The sequence below is a fragment of the Chionomys nivalis genome, chromosome 8 (assembly GCF_950005125.1).
Source record: "Chionomys nivalis chromosome 8, mChiNiv1.1, whole genome shotgun sequence".
NCBI classification, from domain to species: Eukaryota; Metazoa; Chordata; class Mammalia; order Rodentia; family Cricetidae; genus Chionomys; species Chionomys nivalis.
Genome location: NC_080093.1, coordinates 78,277,055 through 78,304,751, shown reverse-complemented (window position 1 = coordinate 78,304,751; position 27,697 = coordinate 78,277,055). Strand labels below are relative to the sequence as shown.

Sequence of the window (27,697 nt, the reverse complement as noted above, 5' to 3'; positions counted from 1 at the left end):
TGAATCCAGGTCTCTGCAAGGCAGCTGGAGCTCTTGACTGCTGAGTCACCTCTCTAGTTCTCTCTTCAGAAAAGATTTATATTGGCGGATATTCAGTGTCCTCCGTGATAAGATTTGGTAAGACATTTTTACAAGATATATCATGTACTTTAACCATATTCACTGCCATTCCCTTCTTCTTCCGGACCCCGTCACTCCTCCAGGTCTCCAGGTGTGTTGCTTCTACTTCCATGCAGTGTGTGTGTGTGTGTGTGTGTGTGTGTGAGACTTTGTATATCTACATAAAACCCAAAATCCACAAATGAGAAAAAATGTGATCTATCTATCATCTATCTATCTACCTATCTACCTACCTACCTATCTACGTATCTATCTATGTATCTATGTATCTGTCTGTCTGTCTGTCTAACTATCTATTTAAAAAGGGTCTTGTTATATAACCCTGACTGACTTGAAACTTTCTATATAGACCAGGCTAGCCCCAACCTCATATTCTCCTGTCTCTGCCTCCTAAGTGCTGGGATTAAAGGCATCCACCACTATGCCTTTATTTTCCTTTTAAATATTTATTTGTTTGTTTGTTTGTTTGAGACAGTCTCTATACATATCCATGGCTGTCCTGAAACTCACTATGTAGATCAGACTGGTCTAGAACTCACAGAGATCCACCTACCTCTGCCTCCTGAGTGCTAGAATTAAAGACACGTACCACTATACCGCATATTTTCTTTCTTCAAAAAAAAAATTTTAATGTACATAAGTGGTTTTGCCTGCATGTATGTATGTGTACCAGGTGTATGCCTGGTGCCCACAGAGGCCAGAAAAGGACATCAGATCCCCTGGGACCAGAGTCATAGGTGATTGTGAGTTACCATGTAGGTCCTGGGAACTGAACCTGGGTCTTCTGAAAGAGCAGTTAAGGTGCTCGTAAGCACAGAGCCATCTCTTTAACCCACTGACATTTCTTTGAGTCTGATTTCTTTTGCTTAATACGATGACCTCTGGTTGTGCACATTTCTCTGTGGCTAGAATAATTTTATTCTTCATCAAGGCTGCATGAAACCATCATAAAGAGTCTCACATCAGTGACCTAGAGGAGTCCCTGAGGTTGTCAGTCCCGAGTGCTTTATGTATGACCTTGGCTGATGCTTCACTCTGTTCTCTGATGCCCCTGGAAGGGTTCTTCTAACTCCTATTTAGAAACTGATCCTCAACAGTATGGCTGTCTTGCCAAGCTGACCTGCTTTCTCCTCACTTACCTACCCTGCTCCTATAACCTACACTGATTTCTTTGTAGCCTGGGCTAATAAGAAGCTTAAAGTCAAGTCAGATAACATGTCCTGTCTTCACCTAGATTTCGTTTTCATTCATTGAGATTTTCTGTGAATTAGAAGCAAGAAAATCAGAAGTATCTGTGAGCCCAAATCCTCGCTGTGTTATTTTTCCTTCCCCAGATGGTGTTATGGGTATGGCTTCTGGTTTTGGTTTTTCTATCTTTTTCTTCTTTCTTTATTTCTTTTTTATTTCTCTTCTTCTTCTTCTTCTCCTTCTCCTTCTCCTTCTCCTTCTCCTCCTTCTCCTTCTCCTTCTCCTTCTCCTCCTCCTCTTCCTCCTCCTCCTCCTCCTTCTTTTTGAGATAGAGTCTTGTTGGCTTGCAAGTGCTGACATCAAACTCACAATGTAGCCTAGGCTAGCCTGAAGCTTGTGATTTTCTTGCTTCTGCTACCATACCAAGCACCATAGTTCCCAGCCTCCAGCCTTCATTTTCAGTTTAGAAGTAATATATTAAGAAATATGGCCGGGCAGTGTGGTGCACGCCTTTAATCCCAGCACTTGGGAGGCAGAGGCAGGCGGATCTCTGTGAGTTCAAGACTAGCCTGGTCTACAAGAGCTAGTTCCAGGACAGGCTCCAAAACCACAGAGAAACCCTGTCTTGAAAAACCAAAAAAAAAAAAAAAGAAATATGTACACAGGTCTCACGTGTACAACTCAATGAACATTCACACACACACACATACACATGCACACACACACACACACACACCTATACCTCTAGGCACCTACCACCCAAGAATACAAGATCATCACCCAGCACCTTAGGGAAACCAGCATGGAAAATCCTACTCAGTGCCTATCTCTTTCCTTCTCTGTATCTAGTATTCCAATTAAAATCAGCATGTGTTATTAGCTTGATCTTGAACTGGGATGAATTTATACAGCATATGATCTTTCGTGTTGAACTCTTTTATCTATGGGGATCATCAATGCTACTTTATGTAGCAAAAGTCTTTTTTTTTTTTTGTCACTGTAGAGTATTTCATGCTGTTAGCGTGCCATAATTCATTTCCTTATTCTTCTCTGGAATGACATTTAGGTTTTCAATTTTGGGGTGCCTTGATAGAAAGTTTCTGTGAAGGCTACATGGCTTGTCGTCTTCTGGTGGATATATTTATTTCTCTTGGGCTGGTCTACATTTATCTATTTTTATTTCCTGAATATACTAAGCCTTGCTTGGATGTAAGTAAGACTTTGACCTTATGCAGACCCTGGGAATTTCTAGCATAGATATGGTCATTGCTGCAAGGAAACAGAGGAGTTCCAAACCATGTGAAGGAAAATATTTTGCAGTAAAACACAGCAATGGGTCTTCACAGCATTACAGCGTTAACGTCCCTGCTTGCAAAGGTCATGTTGCAGGCAGATTTCTCTGTTTCATCAGCAAACAATTAGCAGCTGGACTCTAAATTACATCAAAAAGGGAGTGCAAAGAAGCAGGCATGTACTGTGTATCTGTATTGAAGTGTGGCGGGATCCAGCGGCTGCGCACACATCCCCAGCACCCTTCTTTCCACGTGTCTCTTGGCCCTGCTCTCTCACTGTGGGCATCACCTTTAGGCAAACCTTCCCATTGGTGACTAGTGGAAGCTTCAGGCTTAAACTGCCTGCTACAGTTCCAGCACAACAAAGCTCCTAGAACTGACTCTCCAGTTCTGCCTGGGTGATACGCCCTCCCCTAGTCACCACATCCAACCTACAGGGGCTCGGCGTAGGGAGGGGTGTTTCCATAGCAGAAAGCAATGGACCTTGGGAAGGAAGAAAGCGGAAGGAAGTTGACTCCCCTGGTGCTGAGCCAGGAGGAATGGAGTCAGCCCACTGACATTCTGAAGGCACAGTTGAGCAGAGAGAGTTAATATTTTCTTAAGCTTTGGTTACTCAAAGCTGAACCCGTGTCGTTTACAGAGAGATAAACTTGTCTAAGTTGGTCAAGCTTTAAAAATCTTCTACTTCCTTCTTTGTAGGCATCCACCTTTACCAAATCGTTCAAGTGTGAAACAGCGGGGGGGGGGGGGGGTGTTTGTGTTTTATTTTCCTTATTTCCACGCCCCTCCCCCCGCCCCGCGGGCTCAGCAACCAACCCTGTTGGCTCTTCTTGTGAACTTTCTTTTCTGTGTATTATTTTCTTCTCTACCCCTACTGACTTCACACCAGTAGCTCCAGGCTGAGCCTTTTGCCTCCTTGGAAGAAGAGCACCTTCTCAGGCAGTCTAGTCTAGAGATCTCTCACTTACTAAAGGTGATATGTAAGAGCCCATCCATTCCAGAGCTAAACCCAGAGGCCAAAGGAATGGTGAGTGCTGATTGGTCAGGTTGGGGTCACGTGATCATTTGTGGTGTTCCTTGTACAGTGCAGAGTTTCTGTATCGCCTGATCTAAGTGGGAGTGGGAAGGATTTCTAAGGGGAAATCAAGGTATTGTTGCCAGAGAAGGAACATCTAGAGAAAACCTTGTCACTGGATTAGAGACATTGATTAGATTGTAGCCCTGTCTGAAAAGCTTGTGGAACTGATAAAGTCACATTATCAAACAAGAAGGGGTCCTAGCTGGCATCCTTACCGGAGCCTTCTCTCTCAGTTCCATAAACTATTCTGTCTTTGTACACGCCTGCTGATTTTGTGCTCTTAACCCTAGAAACACAAGAGCAATCACAATGTTCAAGGTTAGATGTAGTGGCACATACCTGTGATCCCAGCTTTGGGAGGCTGAGGCCGGAGGATTGTGAGTTCCAGATCAGTCTGGACTATAACAGTGAGATCTTGTTTCAAACAGACAAACAATTCAAAGACGTTCTGATAAGGAGGGCTGGGGCAAAGTTCACCTGGTAGAGTGCTTGTCTAGCGTGCACAAAAGCCCAGCATGGCTCACACCAAGCATGGTAGCACAAAGTCAGTAGTCCTTGAACTTGGGATCAAGCTCAAAGCCATCCTCTGCTATACAGTAAGCTGAAGGCTAGCCTGGGCTACATGAGACTCTGTCTCAAAAAATCCTGTTCTTTCTAAACTTTGGTTCAAAATCCCCAAATCATATAGATACTTTATTAAAAATATAACTGTGGTTGTAGGTATCAATATTTTGAGAGAAGACACAAGTTTATTCTCTCTTCCTAGTAATCTGAGCTCCTATGCTTTGCTGGGGGGGGGGGGCAGAGAGTACCGTCATTCTCATCACCCAAGACCACCACTCAACAGCTCCATTCCAGCACAGGGAAAGTAGAAAGTTGAGAAAGAGAGGAATTACTTCAGTCCTTTAACAGTGGGACCTGGAAGTCACAGATAATGTTTCTGCTAGCCTGTCTTCCTTCCATGGCCTCATCCTAGGTGTGTGTGTGGGGGGGGGGGGCTGCAAAAGTGTGGTTGCTGCTCTTGGCACCTGAACACCTAATTATCAGATATTGGAAGACAGCCAGTGAATTATGCAAGGGAGGAAGGAAAATAACTGATCTTTCCCTTCCTTTTTGATTTTTCAGGTTAATAAAAAGGTCCCTGAGCTGCTACAGAGGCGGCCATGCTTTAACGCAACCGGGTGAAGACTCTACATCATCATGTCTTCCTTTCACGGGAATAGCAGCTACGAGGGCCATGCTGACTACCCTGGCTATTCAAGGTCTCAAAACCGTACACAGAGCTATTTGAAAACTCAGGACCATCTAGACAATCCAAGCTTCCACCATCCCAGGAGCAACCCATATTCTTCGGGCTCCAGAACAAATCCAGACTACCCCAAGCCTCTAGCCGAAGCAGATTATCCTGGATCTCCGAGTAGTGCAGACTATCGCAATGCCAGGGATCCTCCATTCTCTGTGCATTCCAGAACAAGGCCAGACTATCACGAGTCTTTACCGGAACCAGACTATAATGACTTCCGGAGCGATCCCTACCACACAGGCTCATCCCCGGAGCCTGACTACCCCGAGTCTCAGTGCCATTCTGGTTTTGCGAGAGACAGAAGCAGCAACAACTATGCAGATTCCAGAGCCAACCTAGGTTATTTGGGGTCCTTGGAAGAACCAGACTATCCTGGAGCTCAGGGCAGCTCTGATCATCCTGGCCCCAGGGCCAGTTCCAACCTGCCAGGCTCCAGAAGAGATGTCGGTCATGCTGGCTCCAGAATCAATTCCTACCTAGACACCTTTGGGGAACCTGATTACCCAGGTGCTGAGAATCAGCCAAACTCGCCCCACTTTTATGGAGAACCAGACTATCCTGGTGCTGAGGGCTCAAAGAATGCTTCAGACTTTTGGGGAGAACCTGATTATCCAGGTGCTGAGGAAGATCATGTTTATGGCTCTTCCAAAGTCTTCAGGAGGTAAGTCCAAGTCCACCCCCCATTGGGGTACTCATCAAGCCAGTGGGAGTTGGTCTAGTGGTTTCTACTGGGAATATATTGATTACCTTTGTATTTAAAATGCCGTGAAAACGAACAACACCCACAGAATTCAAGTCCATGGTGTCTTGATCCTATGTTCTCGGGCAAAATATCATGGCCACAGGAATATTGGCAGAGGAGAGCTGTGCTGTGGACAGTCCTCTTGTACACTGTAAAGATTTGCCACTCAAACTGGTTTAATAAAACGCTGACTGGCCAGGCAGGAAATGCAGGCAGAGCCACCAAACTAAGGATGATGGGAAGGAGAAAGCTGGGGTCAGGAGTCACCAGCCAGATGCAGAGGGAGCAGGAGATGAATGTGCCATGCTAACAAAGGTACCACGACGTGGCAAAGCATAAATAAAAATGTGGGTTAATTTAAGTGTTAGAGTTAGCTAGTAATAAGCCTGAGCTATCGGCCAAGTATTTATAATTCATATAAGCCTCTGTGTGTTTATTTGGGACCAGGCAATCAGGACTAAAAACTCCATTTACAGAGCTGTTCACCTCCTGGTGGGTGGGTAGCAAAGAGAGTGAAACCAGGTGGATGGTTGGAGGGGCAGAGATAAGATTCCTCGCAAGGCCTCACCCTTAGTGACCCCCTTCCTCCAGTCTGATCTCATTGCCCCAAATTCCCAGAAACCCCCAACTAGAGCCACCAGCTGAGGATCAAGAATTTGGCTCACCAGTCAGTGTGGGATAAAGGATTTTAGCTCCGGCCATTTTTGGTCACTGTTATCTGGTATAGCTTTAGACCTTGACAGCATTATCTAGGGGCCATAGCTGGGCCAAATCTAGCTTTTCTGCTCTAACGTTTCCAGAGGTCATGTCAACAATACTTAACTTTTTTTTATTAGTTTTTTTGTTGTTATTAACCTATACATTTTGTCATATGAAATTTTGGCTGATACATGTTTTGTTTTACATGTACCATTTCAATTATAATATTTGTAAACTTGAGTTTTTTAAAAATGGCTCTTTTAGAAGTGGTGATATGGTCCCATATATCACTTGGGAGGCTGAGGCAGGAGGATTGTGACAATAAGGCCAAACTGGGTTATATAGTGAACCCCTTTCTCAAAACAAGGAAGGAAGAAAGAAAAAAAAGAAAGAAAGACGGGAGGAAGGGAGAGAGGGAGGGGAGTGAAGGGAGGAAAAACGAAATTACAAGACTCCATTGGCTTGCATTTATCTCAAGGAACAAGGACCCAGGACTTGGTATACAACTCTCAGATAAATGTCTTTAGGACCTAGATAGTGGATCTACAGGACCAGGCCACAGGTGTGACCTCTGGCTGCCTGAGTCACCACTCCAAGAGCCACCCTTGATCCCACCAGCCCCCTTCTTTTCATCTTTCATGGGTCCTGCTAACCCGTGAGCAAGGCTATGCCCCTTCACTTTTAGACGGAGAAGCAGGAAGCTACACAGTGCCAATGTAAGAGCAAGGTGTTAGCCCTAGAGCAGCCAGTCTTGCTCCTGTCCCTTCTCTATGTCAGAGCTGTGTTCCAAGTCACTTGACTTAGAATTACTCTGTTACCTGGAGTCCTTTAAAAATAAAATAACCAGAGCTAGTTTGATGGCGGAGCAGTTAAGAGCACTTACTGCTCTTCCAAAGGATGCAAGCTTGGTTCCCAGCACCCACATGGTGACTCACAACCACCTGAAAGCCAGTTCCAGAAGTAGAAAACTTCATCATGGTGGCCAAGAAACAGAGATGGGGGAGAGGAAAAAAGAGGGGAGGAATGGAGGGAGGGAAGAAAGAACAGAGGAAGGAAGGAGGGAGGGAAGGAAAGACAGAGAATACCCATTTAGGTTTATTTTTATTGGTTTCCCTTTGTTTTCATTTGGGTCCCCCCTTATGCACAGTGCTGTCCTCATTCAGGGAGAATCTCCCGCCTTAGATAATCCTCTCTAGAAATGACCCTCACACAGACGTGGAAGTGTGCTTTACACATTTCCAAGGTCTTCTGAGTCCAATCAAAGTGATAATCAGATGGACCTTTGGGTATTTCGTGGTGTTCAGCAGAACATACTCAATGTGATCGCTATTTCCTTGCAGGAGTAATGGCCCCTTCGGGGTGCTGGGGAGAGAGAATGAAGATTCTCCTGAAGGCATTGAGATGGTACCCATGGAGATGGCAGGTCAGCAGGGCCACTCTCTGCCAGGTGATCCTAGAAATGGCTATGGTAAGTGTGTGCTAAGGTGGCATTAGTGTCCCAGGAAGAAAGCAATAGGCAGTGAATTAAGGCATGCCACAGCTGCGACGTTGGCTTCTCCTCCCCTCAGGTGCCCTCCTTATGTATAGAAACTAGAACTTGGTTGTAGGAAGCCAGATGCCATCATTGAGAATCAAAGAGGAAAAGGGGAGAGGAGAAAGGAGGGGAGGGGAGGGAGAGGAAGAAGAAGAAGTAGAAGAGGGAGGGAAATGGAAGGCAACAGAAGGACCAGCCAAGAACAGCACCGGATGCTGTGCTGTGAAGCCAGGCAGCCGGTTAATAGGCTGGAGGGGGGCTGGGAATGGGTTTGAAGGCAGCAGAGGGGAAGGAATGGATAGATGCTTCTTGACTTTCGCTCTGTGTGAAAATACCACAAGTCAGAACACATCGAATGCACTGTGGAACCTCCTCATTTAGCATCGTGCTGTGCTGAAGAATGCTAGGAGCTGTTTCCCTTGATGTGTGGGCTGTCAGGGAGCTGCAGTTCCCTGCCGCCACTTGGCATCATGGGCCAGGATTGCAGAGCAAATCTCTATAGAGGAAATCTTAAATTTAACAGGGTGAGGTGGGATACCTGTAACCCTAGCACTCTGGGGTGGTGGCAGGAGGATCAGCAGTTCAAAGTCATCCTCAATTACATAGTGAGTTTGAGGCCAGCCTGGGCTACAAGAGATTCTGTCTCAAAAATCAAAAAATAAATATAAAAAAAAAGGACAAAATTTTGAAATGTCACATTTAAAAAAAAAAATTTTTTTTGGTGATGCTGAGTATTGAATCAAGGGCCTCACACAGGCTAGGAAAACACCCAAGTTCCTGTATCACTGAGCACATTCCCAGCCTTTGAAGTAACACATTTGAAAGCTGTGTGTGGTGGCTCACAACTGTGATTTCAGCACTCGGAGGACAGAGGCAGTTGGATCTCCGTGAGTTCAAGGCCAGCCTAGTATACATATTGAATTCCAGAACAGTCAGGACTATGTAGTAGAGCAACCCCATCTGAAAACACAACAAACAACTACAATTTTGAAACCCGGTTTCTACTGAGTACATATCTCGGCCATCCAACATAAAGCTGCACAGTCCCAAGCGGAGCTGAGGGAAGCCTGGGACACCTGTGCTACCGAGAACACTGTCTGTCAGACGCTTGCAAAGGAACTGCTGACTTCAGAGCCCAAACACTGATTGCTCTGCCCAAGAATATCATGAACACATGCCGTGCAGTCTTAGCAGCACAGCGGTCCCAGAGAGGGGGACAAGGGAGGTGGCAGATGCGGGGCATCTTAGTGTTTGGATGTATGAAGCACGGGCTCACACACAGCACAGAGGCGGGAATCAAACATAGCTGTGACAATACAATTTCACAGGAAGGACAGTGAAGGGAAAAATGTCTCTGACTATTGCTTAAGAGACAAACTGAGGCTCAGAAAGAAAGGGCCAGTGTCACTCGACTAATTGTTTGACAGCCACGAGGCGTCCAGGCTGATGCAGACCAAGACTCCCTATTTACCCTGAACTGCTGCTGGGTAGAACCAGGGCAAATACGGGTGGATGCCTGACCATCCGGCTCCAGGGAACACTGGAAATTAAAATTCTCCAAAGACAAGTCAAGGGCTTGGGGAAAGTTTGATGGGTAAATTGCTTGTTGTGCAACCACGAGGGCCTGGGTCCAGATCCCCAGCACCCATGTGAAAAGCAGGCAAATCCCTCGAGTGCCGCAGCTAGCCAGGCTAGCTGAATAGAGGAACGCCAAGCTCAACGAGACCCAGTCTCAAAGAATAAGGTGGAGAAGTGATTGAGGAAGACATGTGATATCAGTCTCTGAGCTTCTTCTCATACACACACACAACATACACACACACACACACATTAAAATGAAAAGAAAAACTGTCAACCGTGGCTTCCAACTCTGGGCTCCTCTAGAGGACAAAGGTCCTGGCCCCAGCCAACCCCTTCCTAGTGTCCCTCCGTTGTGGTAAACCGTTCACTTCTGAAGAACTTGAATCATCTGAGTGTCATGCATGGCTCTCGGTGATTTTCCTAGTGAATGGAGCCTGCAAACGGTAGATTTGGGAGGATGCTAACTGAATTAATAACTGTGATGAGCTTATCTGCTACCTTTTCTGACAGGAATATTCCATAACAAACAAATCCCCAAACCTAGAGGCTTGTTTTTTAATTTGGTATTTGGTTGTTGTTTGCTTGCTTGCTTTGAGACAGGATCTTACTATGTAGCTCTGGCTGTCCTGGAACCCACTTTGTAGACCAGGCTGACCTGGAATTCATAGAGATCTGTAATTGGCATTTTCTTTGGGCCGCCAACCAGTTCCTAAATAAAGACACGGAGAGTTGTTATTAATTATGAATGCTCAGCCTTAGCTTAGGCTCGTCCCACTAGTTCTTATAACTTAATTTAACCTGTTTCTATTTGTCTACATTTTGCCTTTGGGGCTTTTATTTATTTATTTATTTTATCATTCTGTAGTCCTGTTTTCCTGCTTCCTCCATGTCTGTCTGTCTGGCTGCTGAGAACTACTCCCAAGCAAGAAGGTCTAGAACCTTCGACAGTGTCCCCTTCCAAAGTGCCCTGCATTCTCTGCTTTTTGCTTTCGTCTTTAATACGGGTTGCATAAACATACATTGGAATGCGATACTGCCACACAGATGCAGAGAGTGAACTCTGTCCCGCAGGAAAACCAGGCTAAGCTTACTCCATGTGCGGTCACAAAACATTACAGCTTCAAGGAAACCTTGTGCTCACTTTTACAAGCGTCTTCAATGTGATTTGTAACTTATTAACAAGTATAATCAGTTATAAAGCGAGACAGATTTAAAATGTAAGAACATGAACTTAAGTCTATGTGAAGTAGAGTTTTTGACGTGTGTTCTCAGTTACACAGCCTGTTTTTGTGCTGGATCACAAGTATTTGTTTCAAAAAATTTTTGGTATATATATAAATATATATGTATATATATACACACACATATATATACATACACACATATACGTATATATATGTGTGTATGTGTGTGTGTGTTTTGCTGGCATGTATGTCTGTTTACCACATATGTGCAGTGCCCTCAGAGGGCAAAAGGGAGCACCAAATCCCCTCTTGGAGTTTACAGGTGGTTGTGAGCTGCCATATGCCTTCTGGGATGCTGGAAAATAGACCCAGGTCCTCTGGAGGAGTAGCCAATGCTCTTAACCACTGAGCCATCTCTCCAGCCCCTAACTAGTTTTAACTGCATGATCTGTGTATTTTCTACCCAAGTTCTTAACCTTGGATCTCGTAGGACCTCAAAGACAAGTCTTAACATGGGTCACCCTTCCCAGCCACTGTGGGCACATTCAGCCATCATGTGTTCCTTAGTGTCCAGTGTAGAAGGACTAATTGGCCATGTTCCCCTTCTCATTCTAGTGAATTCTGCTTATGAGAGAGGAAGCAGCCCTATCTGTGCAGATGGAAACCTGCTGCTATGTGAGCGTGACTGGCACATGTCACCCCAAGGTAAGCCTTATGAGTCATCACTGAAACGTCAGCCCTGGGTAAGGACTGGGTTCAAGGCAACCCAGGTACTGGGTACAATCATTTCCTCAAGGCCGTTGGTCTTCTAATGGGTTACTCATGCTTCATTTATCCTAAGAGTTTTCTCCCTGCTTTCTTGTTTCATCTCTCCCTCCCCGCCTTCTTTCTTTGCTGTGGGGATAAACCTGGGGTCTTGTGAGTGGTAAGCACACACTTTATCTTTGGACCACAGTCCCAGCTCTTAGTTTCCTGTTAGACAATGTATATTTCCCAGCTAAGTATCAAGGTATCTTCATTTGGAATCTTCTGGTTCTGGCCTGAGGAAATGGCCCGGTGGGTAAGGCCTGCTATGTTGCAGGAAAGACTTGAGTTGGTCCCAAGAACTCTCTCTCTCTCTCTCTCTCTCTCTCTCTCTCTCTCTCTCTCTCTCACACACACACACACACACACACACACACACACAAGCTGGCTACAATGCAAGTGTCTGGGACTCAGCACTGTGCTGTGGAGCAGAGACAGTTGGATCCTGGGAACTTACTTGGTAACTAGTCTACCCAAAATGACAGACTTCAGGTTCAGTTGAGAGATCATGCCTCAAGAAATAAGATGGAGAGCAACAGAGAGAAAGACATGATGGCATCAGCCTCTGGCCTTCACACATGCCCACTCACACCGGTGAGTGCTCCATATACACACAGGCGCATACATGGGAATTTACTGGTTTATGGAGAAAGGGTGTAGGAAAACCTAAGAACTGGAAGTCGTAATAGCTTCCACCTCCTCCTATAGTGCCTGGTACATAGTAGGTACGTTAGAGATCTTTGTTGGACAGTTTTCCGACTACAGGAACCATGGCCTTGGAGTCTGAAGCCAAGGCTGGGTCTACTGGGCTAGTACTCATCCATCTCTCACATTTGCTTGGCTCAGCTAATGGGAACCTTAGGAATTTCTCTTAGGGTTCAAATAAAGATGCAGCAATACGCAAAGGGAGATAAAATCTGAGGGATAAGAAAATTACTCACAACTTGTTTTTTATATTCATATTTCTTTATTTTTCTTTGCCTCCTACTTATTCCCCTTGTTACAAACATTCCCAGTAATACATACCCTTATAACCAGCAATTCCTTAGCCCTCTCAGGTTCCAGTGCTGGGAATTTTGTCTTGCCATAAAAATAAGAGTTTTCATGCACACACACACACACACACACAGATTCATGACTGTCAGCTCAAACGTGGGAGTGGCTTAGTGCATGTCCAGTGAAATCCTCAATGGAGAAACTCAGTTAAGAGAGGAATTAAATCATCAGGGAATTCTAGAGGGGGAGGTTAGAGCACCACACTACATTTTTAGGTGGTTAAATAAGGAGCTAAAAGGTTTATTTTCAGCAAAATTATGAATAGGGCATTGATAGATTTTTAAATCAGCACACTTTTTTTCCCTCCCAACATGCATAGGGGATATTGGGTAATCAGGAAACCTATGTAAACAGTCGAGGGAAGCTAATGGCTCCTGATCTGATCTGATAGCACTTTTATCAGATGCTGCAATTTCTATGGGCCTAGGTCTGGAGTTTAAACTTATTGCTACAAGTGGAACAAACAAAGAGGAGACCCAGGCCTCTAAATTGTTCTAATAACATACCTCTGGGGTGTGTTGTTATCAGCCATTCTGATCCTGGGCGGTGTGGGTCTGTGGCACCATCAGGAAAGAAGTCTTTCTCAGGGTTGCAGTTAAGCGGTCAGTTATCTCTTCTGCTGTCCTTGAGAGTAAAACACAAGCAGTAAGTTTCCTGAACTAAAATCATCAATAAACTGAGATGACGGTGAATGTAAGGAGTTAGGAATTTTTTAATGTAAGGTTAGTTTTGTACCATTGTATTCCTTGAGTGAGGTAAAACTTATTTGTTTATCTATCTGAGGAACCATGAACCAGCAGCTTTGGGGAAGTAGTAATTCTGTGTCCTTGGATATCTGTGAATATCTTAAATGAAATGCCCTGGTCTAGATCCTCAACACTGACCAAATGCCTCTGATAAAGATAACTGCAGGAAGGCAGATCTCCTCATTTACCTAGGAAAGAGGAACAAGGCCTGGCAGTGGGAAACTTTTTTCACATGTAGCTAGGGGAATGTGATCAGTAAACCCCAAAAGCATAGGAAGATAGTAATTAGTAAATGATCAAACAATTCTGAACTATGGGAATTAATTCCCAAATATGTAACAGAAGGGGAGTCAGCTACAACGAAAATCTACAGGAAAAACAGTCACTTTATTCACAAAGGAATAATCCCCAAATTTGGTCTAACCTTCACCAAAGCCTTTGGCTCTGCCAAGTCATTCGTGAAAAGATGGCTGAGCAATTACTGTATAGTACTGTGGTTTGTAGCACTCAGCCTCTCTTGGAACTTGGCCATTATAGACAACATTAGGATCAGACCCACAGATGCCCCTCAGCATAGCTATCTGTTAGAAGGCTTTTCTTTCTCCCTAGCTGCCCAGTGCTATGAGAATCACATTCCAATATGTGAATCAATAATTTTATCATACGAGACAGATTGGGTCACCTGTCTCATGGCCAGTGTTTGGGTTTCTAGTGACAAAGTCCACTGATTAAAAAACTGTGAAATAATAAAGCAGCTTGTGCAATGTTGAAATGTGGGAGTGTGTAGACCAGAGACAGACAGAAAGTCTTGCTTTCTTATTTGTGTATGTTTGTATATATGGTGTGAATATGTGTATGAGTGTTTGAATGTGGTGTATGTGTATGTGTGTCAAGGAATTGATATCTTCCTCTATTGCTTCAACTTACATATTGAGGCAAAGCTCCCCATTCCCTTAAAATTACGTTTTGGCCAGATGTTGCTGCATACACCTTTAATCCCAGTACTTTGAAGGAAGAGGCAGATGTATCTCTGTGAGTTCAAACCCAGCCTAGTCTACATAGCAAGTTCCAGCCTAACCAGAGCAACATATTGAGACCTTGTCTCAAAAATAAATAATAATGTTTTTGTTTATTTATTTATTTATTTATTTTGTGTGTGTGTGTGTCATATTACATGAATGGAGGTCAGAGGATAAACTCGGAAGAGTTGACCCTCTCCTTCTACATTGTTGTGCCCAAGACTGAACTCAGGTCATCAAGGTTGGCCAAAAGCCACTTTAACTGCTGAGGCATCTTCCCTGGCCTCATACAAGAGAGTTTGGGGGATTCCTAGATCCTGTGTCTTCCTCCTAAGCCTTAGAACTACAGGATGCAAGTGTACTTAGCATTTATATGAGTATTGGGATTTGAATTCAAGTCTTCAAGTTTACCTGCACACACACACACATTGAACCATCTCTCCTGGAAGATTGAAGGCTTTGAAGTATTAGGAAACTCAAAATGTCCTCATGTGTGGCAATGAAGGTTTTTCTTGGCAACAGAGACCAATAAGCCCCATGGAAGTGGCCAGAGACACATCAGGGAATGCAACGGAAAAGGCAAGCCTATGAAGAAAGAGGAGCAAACAGATGGGTTCCTGAGGGACACCCCCCCCCCGCCACACACACACACACACACACTGCAACTTAAGGCTATTTTTCTCTGCCAATGCCATATCCTATGCGCAGCCTTCAGGCTCGTCCTTCCAGAACTTTCTCAAGCTAGTGTAAAACTTTTACAAGAGGTTGATACTACAGCCTGACCAGATGGTCTCAGTAAAGCAGAGATGGCTTAAACTACTGGGGAAAGAATGCCATGGCCACCATGAGACTGCTCTGTCCAGCCAGCATGAGGGTGGAAGAAAAGATCCTCAGAGGTGGAGGAGGGGGGGTAAAGAAATAGAACACACAGCCTTTAATCTCCCTGCTTTCTGATTTTCAAATCATGTATCAATTAATAATGTGTCACCCTTATGGGTTCTGGTAATACCCCAGGAACTCCCTGGCACAGAGCAAGCACTAGTAACTACTTACTAATTTATGAATGAGTGATGAATGAACACACATTAGCACCTGTTCCAGGAGGGGGCAAAGGTGAAACATGCAATCTCTCCTTTCCTTGATGACATCTTAGCCTTAGGCAAAATCCTCCCCGTTGAGCCTCAGTTTTTCTAGCTATGAAATGGGTAGTTGTGGAAACTGAATTGCCTACTCTATAAAGTATCTCCCCTTGGTTAAGGCAGGTCTGGGTGACACTGCTGACCACTGTGGGGGAGGAGATGGGTAGCTCTTGTCCAGTTCTGACATTAAATAGGAGTCAGTGGACCACGTGTGTCAATTCATCTCTCTGCCCTCAGTTTGGCCCACCAGAAAATGAGCAAATTGGTCCAGGTTACATGGAATTCAGGTCTGTACAGTGACTCTGTTCACATCTCTGGCACTGAGACAGAACAATGGTTTAGTGACAAAGAATTTTTTTTTTCAAGGAGCAGGAAGATTGGAGAGGGCAGTTCAATAGAGAAGCTATCCCATGATAGTCAGCCTCCCTCTGTCCCTCATCCTTAGCAGATGAATGTCAACCTAATTGTTCTCAACACAAGAAGGCACAAAGGCAGAAGAGTGGGAAAGAACAAAAGCCAAGCAAATCAACTCTTCTTAAAACTCGGTCCAAAAAGTTGCTTTCTCAGTTGGCTAAAACTGGGTCACAGGGCCACCTGTAACTACAGAGGAAGCTGGGAGAATCTCAACTGAGACCTGTGTCTGAACCGGAGCTGAGGCTTCTGACAGCGTGGGGAGGAAGGGCATTAGAAGGCAGCAGACCTGAGGCGGCCAAGGGAAATGATGATGTTATGAACTCACCTGGGTCTATACAGAAATAAATTTAGTTATTAGTGTGCAGTATCTTGTGTGGAAATCAAGGAAAACTCGCAGAGATCAGTTCTGTCCCTCCACCGTGTGGGGAATAAACATAGGTCGTTAGGCCTGGCAGCAAGCACCTTTACTCACGGAGCCTTCTCATTGCCCCAACACGTGCATGTCAAAGGATGAGTGTAAAATTGAGAAAACCTTGTCCCGGGACGCCAAGTCATCGAGAAGACTCCCCACCTTCTGTTTCTAGAACCCCATTGTCTTTAATGAAGGGTTCTGTTTATAATTTCTCGCTTAGCTACCAAGGCAGAATTCTCTGTAGGGCGACACGCCTCCTCCTGAGGAGCCCCCTCAAGGGACAGAAGCAGGGGTCATGTTGTAATTTGTGGGGAGCTCCTTGTGAATGGGGCGTCCTCTCTCCAATGTCACCACGCTTCCCTGGGGAGCCCGACCATGACAGTGTGAGTGCTTGTGAGGCCTTTGATGGCCAGTCCTGTGAAGAACACGACTCGTCAGAGGCCAGAAATGCTGCCCAACGACCAAGCAAATGATATCATAATAGAAGTGGAGAATGTTCCATCGGGGGTCCAAAGACATCCCGCCTCAAATCAGATTTTTCTAAGAAAGCCATCAGCAAACCCCACCCTCAGCATGGTTCCCTCCTCAGTGGTGGATACCATAGACTGTCAGATCCTCAGCAATGGGAAGGACAGAAGGAACAACCGGCTGTTGAGGTTTTCATCTCTGAATGAATCAATTTCTCAGATCCATTATGGCCCGGAGTGCCTGGGCATAGATGAAACCTGTACTTTCCATGAAACTGTTCAAGGTATGGGATGCTCAGGAACAGTTACGGAAGTAGCTTTAAAGTTGTATGCAGGTTACTGTTGTTAAACGGTGTGGTGTGGTGTGGTATGTGTGTGTGTGCATGTGTGTGTGTGCATGTGTGTATGTGTGCCTGTACATATGCATGCATACTTAGCATAGTGCACGCGTGGAGGTCAGAGGACAGCTTCATGAAGTCAGTTCTCTCCTACTGTTCCCTGGGGTCCGGGTTCTGCGGTTTGAACTGAGGACATCAGACTTTCACAGCAAGGGCTTTCTCATGCTGAGACATCTTGTGTTGGCCTCTGCACTTTAGTTTTTGAGGCAAGGCCTTTGACTGAATCTTCAGCCCCTGGAGTCAGCTAGACTGGCTAGCTGGTCAACGCCACAGCTCCCTCTGTGCCTGATTCCCCGTCTCTGGGACGATGAGTGTGTGGTGCTGTGGACAGCTGTTTCTTTTGTTTGTTTGCTTGGTTTGGTTTGATTTGATTTGATTTCTGAGACAGGGTTTCTCTGTAGCTTTGGAGCCTATCCTGGAACTAGCTCTTGTAGACCAGGCTGGCCTTGAACTCACAGAGATCTACCTATCTCTGCCTTCCGAGTGCTGGGATTAAAGGCCTGTGTCACCACTGACCAGCATGTGCCCAGCTGTTTGCATGGGTACTGGGGATCCGAAGCCAGGTACTCACGCTCCTGTGGCAAGCACTTTACCCACTAAGCCATTTCTCCAGACTTTAAAAAGAAGTTTAAGGTATCAAGTAATTTTCAAGGGTACAGTCAGTCAACTAAAGGACACAGAGAATGGAGAAAAGTGTCACTTGAGACCTACTTACTGACAGCTTCTTTTCCAGACAACCTTATCTCTTGTGCCCGAAGTTTAGCCATCAAGTTTAGTTTTGTTAGGCATTGAATTTAGCTATGTGTTTCTCATGCTCTGCACCTTTGAGGCAGGCTTAACGCGTAGACTGGGGCTCACAAAAAGTCGCTGCCTCATAGCTCAGTTCATCCTGAGCCCGGATCTTAGCAGAGATCTTCCAGTCTCTGATCTCTTGAGGCCAACAGAAATGCCCTTTCTCTTTTAGTCCATAATACTCCGGATGTAGGCCTGGGGCTGTGGCTCAGTTGGTAGAGTGTTTACCTAGAGTTTCCAAATCACTGGACTCCATCCCCAGCACAGGGCATGGTGGTATACGTCCGTGGTCCTGGTACTTATTACTTATGAGGTGGAGGAATGGAGATCAAAAGTTCATGGTCATCCTAAGCTGTGCATGGAATTTGACACCAGCCTGAGTTTCATGAGAGCTTATATAAAATTATATATATATATTAGATAGAGTAGATAGATAGATAGATAGATAGATAGATAGATAGATAGATAGATAGATAGATAGATAGATAGATTAGATTCATTCTAGGTATAGTCTAGCTAGCCTGGGCCAGTAATTTCTAGGAAAAGTGGAAATGTACCCACACCCAACCCTTTACCAATGGTCAGAGCATCCTAGCTCACACTGCCTGCCCTTCCCCTGCCTCTCTGCCTTGTGTCTCCCCTTTCCCTTCTGTCTTGCCTGTCCTGTACAGGGAAGACAAAAGCTCGCCCTCTTTGGCAGGGTGAGTTGTTGCCCTTTGAGGATGCCCCCTTTCACCTCCGTGAACCCAGGGCTGCCTCTCAGGCTTTCTGGCTCCATGTTGAGTCTCAGCCTGAGGAGCAGCCCCCACCTGCCCCTTAGCAGGACATTCAGCCAGCCAGTCCCAGCCACTGTTATCAGATGGTCACAACAACTCGGGGCTACACCAGCACACACACTATCCAAAGGAAGAAAGGTGGGGCTGGCTTTTGCTTGCCCATTTTTGTATAGAAAGAGGAAATCCTTTCCAAGAAATTGTTTGGCCAACAGAACGTGACACGCCTTCTGTCTATGTCCCCTGCAAAGAGGAAAAGGTCACTGGATTGGCTTAGACTCACTGGGACCTGTCCTGTGTACCCGGAGATGGTGTTTACAGAGGAAGTTCAGGCCTTGTGAAGGAAGAAGGGCGTTATCTGAATCGTTCAGTTTATTAACAGAAGGGGTGACTTGGAGGCTTGAGACCAACAACTCGGCCACATGGCTGAAAACATGACTCTGAGCCAGAGGGCGATGGAAGAGTTAAGGGCCATGGTAATTGTGAGGGACCGAGGAAAAGACGCTCACGCCTGGATTTCGGAGGCAAAGGAAACCATGTAGAACATGCACACATGAGACACAAAGCAGCCAAGATCTGTTGCTTTGCTCAGTAGTGTTTTGTTTTTTTTTTCCCGGGGGGTGGGTGGGTTGTTTGATTGTTTGGTCTTGGGGAAAAACAGAAGTATTGGATTAGAATGATCTAAATGTTTGCTTTGATTTTGAGTACGCATGTGAGCGCGTGCGCTTGCACACACACACATATGCCTTCTGGTCACTTCCATCTGTGGTTTTGGATTTTGAGACAGGTCCCACTATGTAGCTCTAACTGATCTAGATGTCATTGTGTAGACCAGGCTTGCCTTGAATTTACAGGGAGCCACCTGCCTCTGCCTCCTCAGTGCTGGGATTAAAGGTGTGCACCCCTGTGATAGACCCCATTTGTGATCCCAGAAATCCCTGAGTCGATGCTATCTCCTATATCAGTCTATATGGTGCTGTGCGTCAATTGTTCAACGCCGGGAGACTGAGGGAATGAAACCCAGCAGGCCAGGTCCTCCTGGGCTATAGAGCAAAAGTCTGTCTCCAAATAAAACATGCTCTCGTTTCAATACTGTAATTGATTAACTTATTTATGGGGGGTGAGACAGGCTCTCACTGAGTACCATGGCATATTAGTTATGTCTGTCGCTGTGATCAACACCATGACAAAGGCAGCATAGAGAAGATAGAGAAGATGGCCTTTATTCAGGATCACAGTTCCCCGGGGTTAAGAGTCAGCCCTAGCGGGGAAGCATGACAGTAAAAATGGGCATAACAACTGGACAGGAAGCTGAGTGCTCACATCTTAACCTGAGAGCAGGAAGTAGAGAGTAGGAAGGAGCTGAGGATGGTTCAAGTCTTAAGTTCTCAAAGCCTGCCCCCCCCCACCTCCCTATGGTGCACTTCCTCCAACAAGGCCACACTTCCTAAGCCTCCCCAGACAGTGCCACCAACTGGGGAACGAACCTTCAAATGCATAAACTATAGGGAAGATCTCACTCAAACCACGGCACCCAGAGTGACCTTGAACTCACTACCTAGCTCAGGCTAGCTCTGAACTTTCTGTCCTTCTGCCGCTAGCTTCCCAGTTTTAGGATTATAGGCGTGCACTGCCAAGTCTCACCCCGGTGTCATCTGTTAAAATGTGAAGACTGTGTTAAAGAAATAAGAAATGGAGCTCTGTTCATTTTCTTCTGCAGGACAAAAACTAATTGCATCCCTGGTTCCCATGACATCTAGGGACAGAATCAAAACCATCAGAAACCAGCCAAGGACCATGGAAGAGAAGAGGGAGCTTAGGTAAGGCCTCTGTTCTTACCTGGGAGACTCAGTCTGCAGCTTTTGTCCCAGCCCAAAAAGATAAGAAATGAATAAGACAGGAGACAGATCTTCTGTAAGAGCAACCTTTACAGGGTGGAAATCGCCCCTTCCCCACTGTTTCTTACATAGCTTTATCTGGCCTCAAATTCAGGATTCTCCTGCATTAGCTTTTAAAGTACTGGATAAAGGTGCGTGTCACTCCCAGTTTTTTGCTCTTGGTTGATACAGGCTCTAGGGACCAGGCTGGTCTTGAACTTGCTGTATAACCAAAGATTGTCCTGCACTCCTGATCCTCCTGCCTCCACTTCCTGCATCCTGGGGTTAATAGGCACATGTCTAGCCATGCACAGCTCGCTAAGGGCTGGGGTGTGATCTGTCTCCGCAGAGGACATATGCATCCTGGTCTATAACTGCTTTTCAAGAGAGTTATCTGGAGAAAAGCAAGTCTCCAGTGAGGTCTAGTAACCACTTCCTGAGCCAGGTTCTAGCTTAAGTCAGCTTCTCCAAAGATAAGGCATGTTCTGAGAAGGGCCATCTCCTCTGTGATCCCCTCTCTCAAAGCCCAGACCCCATTCTAACCAGAGGGACGCATCAGGCAAATCCTCTGAAAACTGACTCAAATGCCTTCATGTCACCAAATGCAAGGAAAGATTGGGAACCCGACACAGAGGGGAGGAGTCTAGGGGACATGTAATGTGTAGTGCCTGGGCAGGCAGGAAGGAGAAACGGGAAACTCCACAGCACACACCTGCATTTAGGTACCAGGACACACACATGCTGGCTCCATCTTGACAAACCGACTACCTTAGTTCTTTTTCTACTGCCGTGATGAAACACCATGGCCAGGCTACTCATTTGGGATCGTGGTTCTAGAGGGTCAGAGTCATGATGGCAGAGGGAAGGTGTGGTGGCTGGAACAGTGGCTGATGGCTCACTTCTTGAACCACAAGAAGCCGCAAGAAAGCAGAGAGAGAGAACTGAGAATAGCCTGAGTCTTGGAAACCTCAGAGCCCAACCATGGTGATGGACTTCGTTCAGCAAAGCCGCACTTCCCAAAGAGTATCCAAATGTTCAAATGCCCACCTTCCCCGCCCCGCGGACTCTGGGGAACATCTCATTCAAACTACCACACCTACCATGGCATCTACCATGGCAAGTTAAGAGTTGACAAGGGAACCTGCAAGAGGTATGTGGGAACACTCTACGTAGCCTAAAAGCTTACTGTAAGCTTCAAACCACTCTAAATTTAAAAACTGCTAAACAAACCAGAAACAGCTGGGGAGAAAGCTCAGTTGGAAAATAATTGCCACGCAAGCGTGAGGACCAAATTTATATCACCAGAACCCATACAAAACCTGATCCAGGGACCACTGTGTAATTCCAGCACTATAGCCGTTCAGGTCTAGGATCAAGTGATGCTGCTCTGGCTGCTGAGAGTCTGGGATTACAAGCAGGGGCCTCTGTGCCCAGCAGTGGCTAGATTTTTGCAGAAATGAATGACAAGATTGACATCTTTTACTTTCTACAGAAAAATAGTTGACAAAGAGAAGAGTAAACAGCGCCATGGTGCCCTGGAGATCAACTGCTGTGCTCAGTGTCTGAGCTCCCTATCCCTGGTAAGTCAACTTCTAAAAACATTGTTTTCAAGCCTTTAATCCCAGCACTTGGGAGGCAGAGGCAGCTAGGTCTCTGTGAGTTTGAGGTCAGCCTGGTCTTCACAGTGACTTCCAGGTCATCCAGGGTTACATAGTCAGACCTGATTTTAGACAAATGAGTTTGGTGTTTTTCATACAAATTAACATACAATTTACATGTTACTGTTGTAAAGCGTGCTACTTTCATACGTCCATACAGCTTGTCTTAGGACTTCTGTTGCTGTGAAGAGACACCACACCATGCACGGCCGCTCTTAGAAAGAAAGCATTTAGTTGGGGCTGGTGTAAAGCTGAGAGGTTGAGTCCATTGTCATCATGGTGGGAAGCATGACCACATATAGGCAGGCATGGTGTTGGGAGGAGCTGAGAGTTCCACATCTGGTTCTCTTGGCTTGAGCATCAAAGTCCACCCCCTAGTGACACACTTCCTCCAACAAAACTGTACCTGCTCCAGCAAGACCACACCTCCTAATGGTGCCGCTCCATATGAGCCTAAGGGAGCCATTTTCTTTCTTTCTTTTTTTTTTTAATTAATTTTTTTTGCCTATTTCTATTTTTTATTATTTAAAATTTATTTATTTATTTTACATCCTACAGATTCCCCTCCCTCCTCTTCTCCCAATGCCTGCTCCCCTCACCTTTATACTCCCTACCCCCAATCCACTCCTTCTCTGTTCCTAATTCAGAAAAGGGCAGGCCTCCCATGGAGATCAGTAAAACATGGCATATCGAGTTGCAGTTAGACTAAATACACCCCCTTATATTAAGGCTGGGCAAGACAACCTCGTATGAGGAACAAGGTCCCAAAGGCCAGCAAGAGACTTAGAGACTGCCCTTGTTCCCAGTGTTAGGAATCCCACAGAAAGACCAAGCTACAGCCAGGCAGTGGCTGCACAGGCCTTTAATCCCAGCACTCGGAGGCAGGTGGATCTCTGTGAGTTCAAGGCCAGCCTGGTCTACAGAGTGAGTTCCAGGACAGGCTACGTAGAGAAACCCTGTTTTGAAAAACAAACGGAAACAAAAAGCATAAACAAGCTATACAACAACTGTCACATATACGCAGAGGGCCCAGGTCCAGGTCAGTCCCATGCAGGCTCTAGGGGAGCCATTTTCATTCAAACCACCACAGCCTGCCTGGCTCAAGTCTGATTAATTAGCATATTCCTCTCCTGATCTTCTGTCATGTACACTTTTTCTGGGGAGACAGCAAACTTCTGTTCACTGCAGACAAGGAACAAACCAGCTCCGTAGACAAGGCCATTCATAGAATTACCTACAGGGCACGAGCAACTGGCAGGCTGCTACACCACTGCTCTCTCTCCTCGGGAACCCTTAACTGTCTTGTGTGTGAGCCCCTACCCTGGCAGCTGCTAACTGCCTGTATATCATATGGGAGGAACCAGGCTCCTTGCTCCTGTCTACCATGGAGAGTAATGGGTCCAATCTTACACAGATCTCCTCTGAGTACTCACAGTTGCTAAGAAAGTTTAAGAGTGCAACGGCCATGTCACACTCAGAGAACAGTGCCCCACACTTCTCTTCCTTCCTCACCTCTCCTTTCTTGCCTTCCTAGCACCTTCCCTTTCTTCCCTCATTCCGCCCCCTTTCCTTTTTTTCTCGGTGCTGGGGGAGGGAGGCCACACACATGCTAAGCATGCACTCCACTCCTACAGCACTTGATGTCCTCTCTCCCGGATGCTTAGAAAATACGTACTAGGCTTTTGTGGGCTACAGTCATCGCACGGGGAAACACCACACTCACTCCTTCTTTACCCCAGCCCTTCTCTATCCTTCCTCCCTCCGTTCTTCCAAGGCTTTAATAAGTACTATTCCACATTCTTCCCCGTATGAGAAGGAACACGCAGCATTTGTCTTTCTGGATTATCTCATTTTTCATAGTGTTCTCTGTCCACATTTCAACAAATGACAAGATTTCATTCTTTGTAGTTGATATAGTGCAATAGATATATAATTGTAATATATATATATATATATATATATATATATATATATATATATATATATTGTCTTTACCCATCCGTGCACTGAGGACTGCCAGATTAATTCTGGATCTTAGCTGTGGTGCTGCAGGGACTGCACTGTATGGCGATTTCATTTCCTTTCTTTGTATACTGAGCTAGTTTACCTTCCATTGTTATTGTTATGATAAGGCGCCATAACCAAAAGCAACCCGGGAGAAAGAGTTTATTTGGTTTGTACTTCTGAATCCCAGTCCCTGATGAAGGGACTTCGGGTTAGGAAGTCAAGGCAGGAACCTTCAGGCAGGAACTGAAGAAGTCACTGAGGACTACTGCTTACTAGTTTATCCCTCATGGCGTCCTCAGCCTGCTTTCTTACACAGCTCAGGACCGCCTGTTCAGGAGAGACATAGCCCTTCCCACTTCCATCACTCAGGAAAATGCCCTCACATATCTGGCTACAGGCAGTCTGAGGGAGGCAGTTCCCCAGCCGGAGCCTCCACTTCCCAGATACATCTAGGTTTGTGTCAATTTGACAAAGACCAGCACACATACCTGGAAGGGGACGGCTGTACCATTTGGTAGTTTCTAATCTAGTCTGTTCTGGGGCTCATCCATATGGATAAACTGATTTGCATCTCATTGTAAATGGGATGAGCTCAGCAAGGCCGGGACAGCAGCAAGGTCAAGGGTCAGAGGTGGAAGGGGATGGAGGACAGGAGAGCTCAACAAGAGATGGGACAACAGTGAGGTCAAGGGAATGGGGGAAGAGCGAACCTTCAGACTGAACAGGCCAACATAGGTGTGGGAGTGAAAAAGTGGGCATGAGGAAGGTAGGATGTTAGTGGCCAGTTGGGCCATTGATAGCACAACCTGGGAAGCCACCTGTAAGTACACCCCAAAGCTGCCTGGCTGGGAAGAGGGATTTTGGAGCAGGGCTGTTTGGCTATGACAACACTCACTCAGGAGCCACTTGCTGAGAATCAAGGCTCCTCTTCGTCTCCCCTGTCCAGGCTTACCGCAGAACCAGGAGCAACCTTTCAGAACTCCTCGATTATGTCAGCTTGTGGCAGAAGACATTCAAGGTCATCGGAGGCAAGTTTGGAACCAGCGTCCTGTCCTATTTCAGCTTCCTGAGGTGGCTTTTGAAGTTCAACATCTTCTCATTTGTCATGAACTTCAGCTTCCTCATCATCCCGCAGTTCACCGTGGCCGAGAGGAACACCCGCCACTTCACGGGGTTGGAGTTCTTCACAGGGGCGGTAAGTGTTCTGTCTTCTGCGGAAGTTCACTGCCATGGAATTCTGGGGAATGCCACGGGCTTCCTCAGACCTCCCATTCTGCCTGATGGAGAAAATCTGGGTCTTCCTCGAGTACTGAGTGCGTGACATTGTGAGGCTAGCCGCGGAAGCTTCCAGGGCTCAGGAGCCAGTGTTGCTGGTCCTTTCACCCAGGACCCACTGCTTGAACCATCTGTGCACGAACCAGGCACTCCGTCCTTCTGTCTCTTACGAGAGATAAGTATTCCTCACGGGCTGCCTACTGCTTGTCTTCTTTCCCTTAGCATTACTCGGTAGGCACCTCATGTTAGAAATCTGTCTCTCCCTTTTGTTTTTTATTATTCCTACAAAATATCATCAGTCGTATTATGGAAAATCTCTACTACATTGAGCCTATAATTCGTGATCCTAGAGAAACTAAATAAGAAGGTGAACCCAAAGAAAAACATATAGGCATCCTCCTGAATATTAACCTTCATCAGGCGATGAAAGGAGACAGAGGCAGAGACCCACATTGGAGCACCGGACAGAAATCTCAAGGTCCAAATCAGGAGCAGAAGGAGAGAGAGCACGAGCAAGGAACTCAGGATTGTGAGGGGTGCATGCACACACTGAGACAATGGGGATATTCTATTGGGAACTCACCAAGGCCAGCTGGCCTGGGTCTGAAAAAGCATGGAATAAAACCGGACTTGCTGAACATAGGGGACAATGAGGACTGCTGAGAACTCAAGAACAATGGCAATGAGTTTTTGATCCTACTGCACGTACTGGCTTTGTGGGAGCCTAGGCAGTTTGGATGCTCACCTAATAGACCTGGATGGAGGTGGGTGGTCCTTGGACTTCCCACAGGGCAGGGAACCCTGATTGCTCTTCGGGCTGACGAGGGAGGGGGACTTGATTGGGGGAGGGGGAAGGAAATGGGAGGCGGTGGCGGGGAGGAGGCAGAAATCTTTAATAAATAAATAAATAAAAAATAATCTCTACTACAGCAGAAAAGGAAGAAAAGTCCATTTTTCCCTTTCTTCTTTAGTCTAATTCTCCAAGCTGGGGTGTATCCCTTAAAGTTTTTGATGTTTTTGTTGTGTCTATATGTGTGTGTGCCCATGTGAGTGTGTGTTCACCTGTGTATGGGTACCTGCAGAGGCCAAAGAGAGCCTCGGGTCCTCTGAAGCTAGAGTTACAGGTGTTCATGAGCTGCCCAGTGTGGTTCTGAGAACTGAACTCAGGTTCTCTGGAAAAGCAGCAAATGCTCTTAACTGCTGAGTCATCTCTCTATCACCAAATATTCTGAAAGTTGATAAATATGATAATGTTGACACCCACATAGAAATAGATTCTTTGTTTTCAGAGTTGCATGTTGGAGAATTTGAGAGTAAAATGATCTGATGTCTGGAAATGTTTTCCTCTTTGATTCTTTTTCAGTCTCTCTCTGTCTCTCTCTCTCTGTGTTTTTCTCTCTCTCTTTCACAAACACACACATACACACACACACACATAAAAGACCATGTTAGTTCACAGAGGTGCAAAAAGCAGGTTCTTTGGAGTATAATTTTAACAGCCCTGCCCTAAGGGCAGAAACCTCTTCAATGCCCATTCACAAGGTAGAGGTTGAATGGTTCAACAGGCAGCAGGGTGGGTACACTCTGATTAATGCTAAGAAGAACATAGATTGATAAAACTGTTCAACATGCGTGTTTAAAAAAAAAAGAGGGGGGCTGGAGAGATGGCTCAGTGGTTAAGAGCATTGCCTGCTCTTCCAAAGGTCCTGAGTTCAATTCCCAGCAACCACATGGTGGCTCACAACCATCTGTAAAGAGGTCTGGCGCCCTCTTCTGGCCTTCAGTCATACAGACAGAATATTGTATACATAATAAATAATATTTAAAAAAAAAAAAAGAGTCAGGCGGTGGTGGCGCACGCCTGTCATCCCAGCACTTGGGAGCCAGAGTCAGGCCGATCTCTGTGAGTTTGAAACCAGTCTGGTCTATAGAGTGAGTTCCAGGACAGGCTCCAAAACTACACAGAGAAACCCTGTCTCAAAAAAACAAAACAAAACGTTGTGAAAGAAGTCTTGTAATGTAATCCTAATCCCCTTTATTTTTAAACTTTTTATGTGTTTTACTTTTTATCATGCAGGGAAAACAGACCTCAGACTTTGTGCATTGTGTGCAAGTACCATGCAAAAGACTGGCACACCC

General features: G+C 45.7%; 1 protein-coding gene across 1 annotated transcript in view; it reads left to right on the top strand.

Annotated features, from left to right (window-relative positions):
- Positions 1 to 27,697, top strand: part of Tmc5 (transmembrane channel like 5) — an 86,916-nt gene that overhangs the window by 26,499 nt on the left and 32,720 nt on the right. Inside the window, exons 3-8 of the mRNA XM_057778324.1 lie at positions 4,804 to 5,642; positions 7,763 to 7,890; positions 11,337 to 11,426; positions 20,462 to 20,561; positions 22,111 to 22,198; positions 25,230 to 25,478. Coding sequence (XP_057634307.1) covers positions 4,879 to 5,642; positions 7,763 to 7,890; positions 11,337 to 11,426; positions 20,462 to 20,561; positions 22,111 to 22,198; positions 25,230 to 25,478 — 1,419 coding nt within the window. The 5' untranslated portion in view covers positions 4,804 to 4,878. The remainder of the gene's footprint in view (positions 1 to 4,803; positions 5,643 to 7,762; positions 7,891 to 11,336; positions 11,427 to 20,461; positions 20,562 to 22,110; positions 22,199 to 25,229; positions 25,479 to 27,697) is intronic.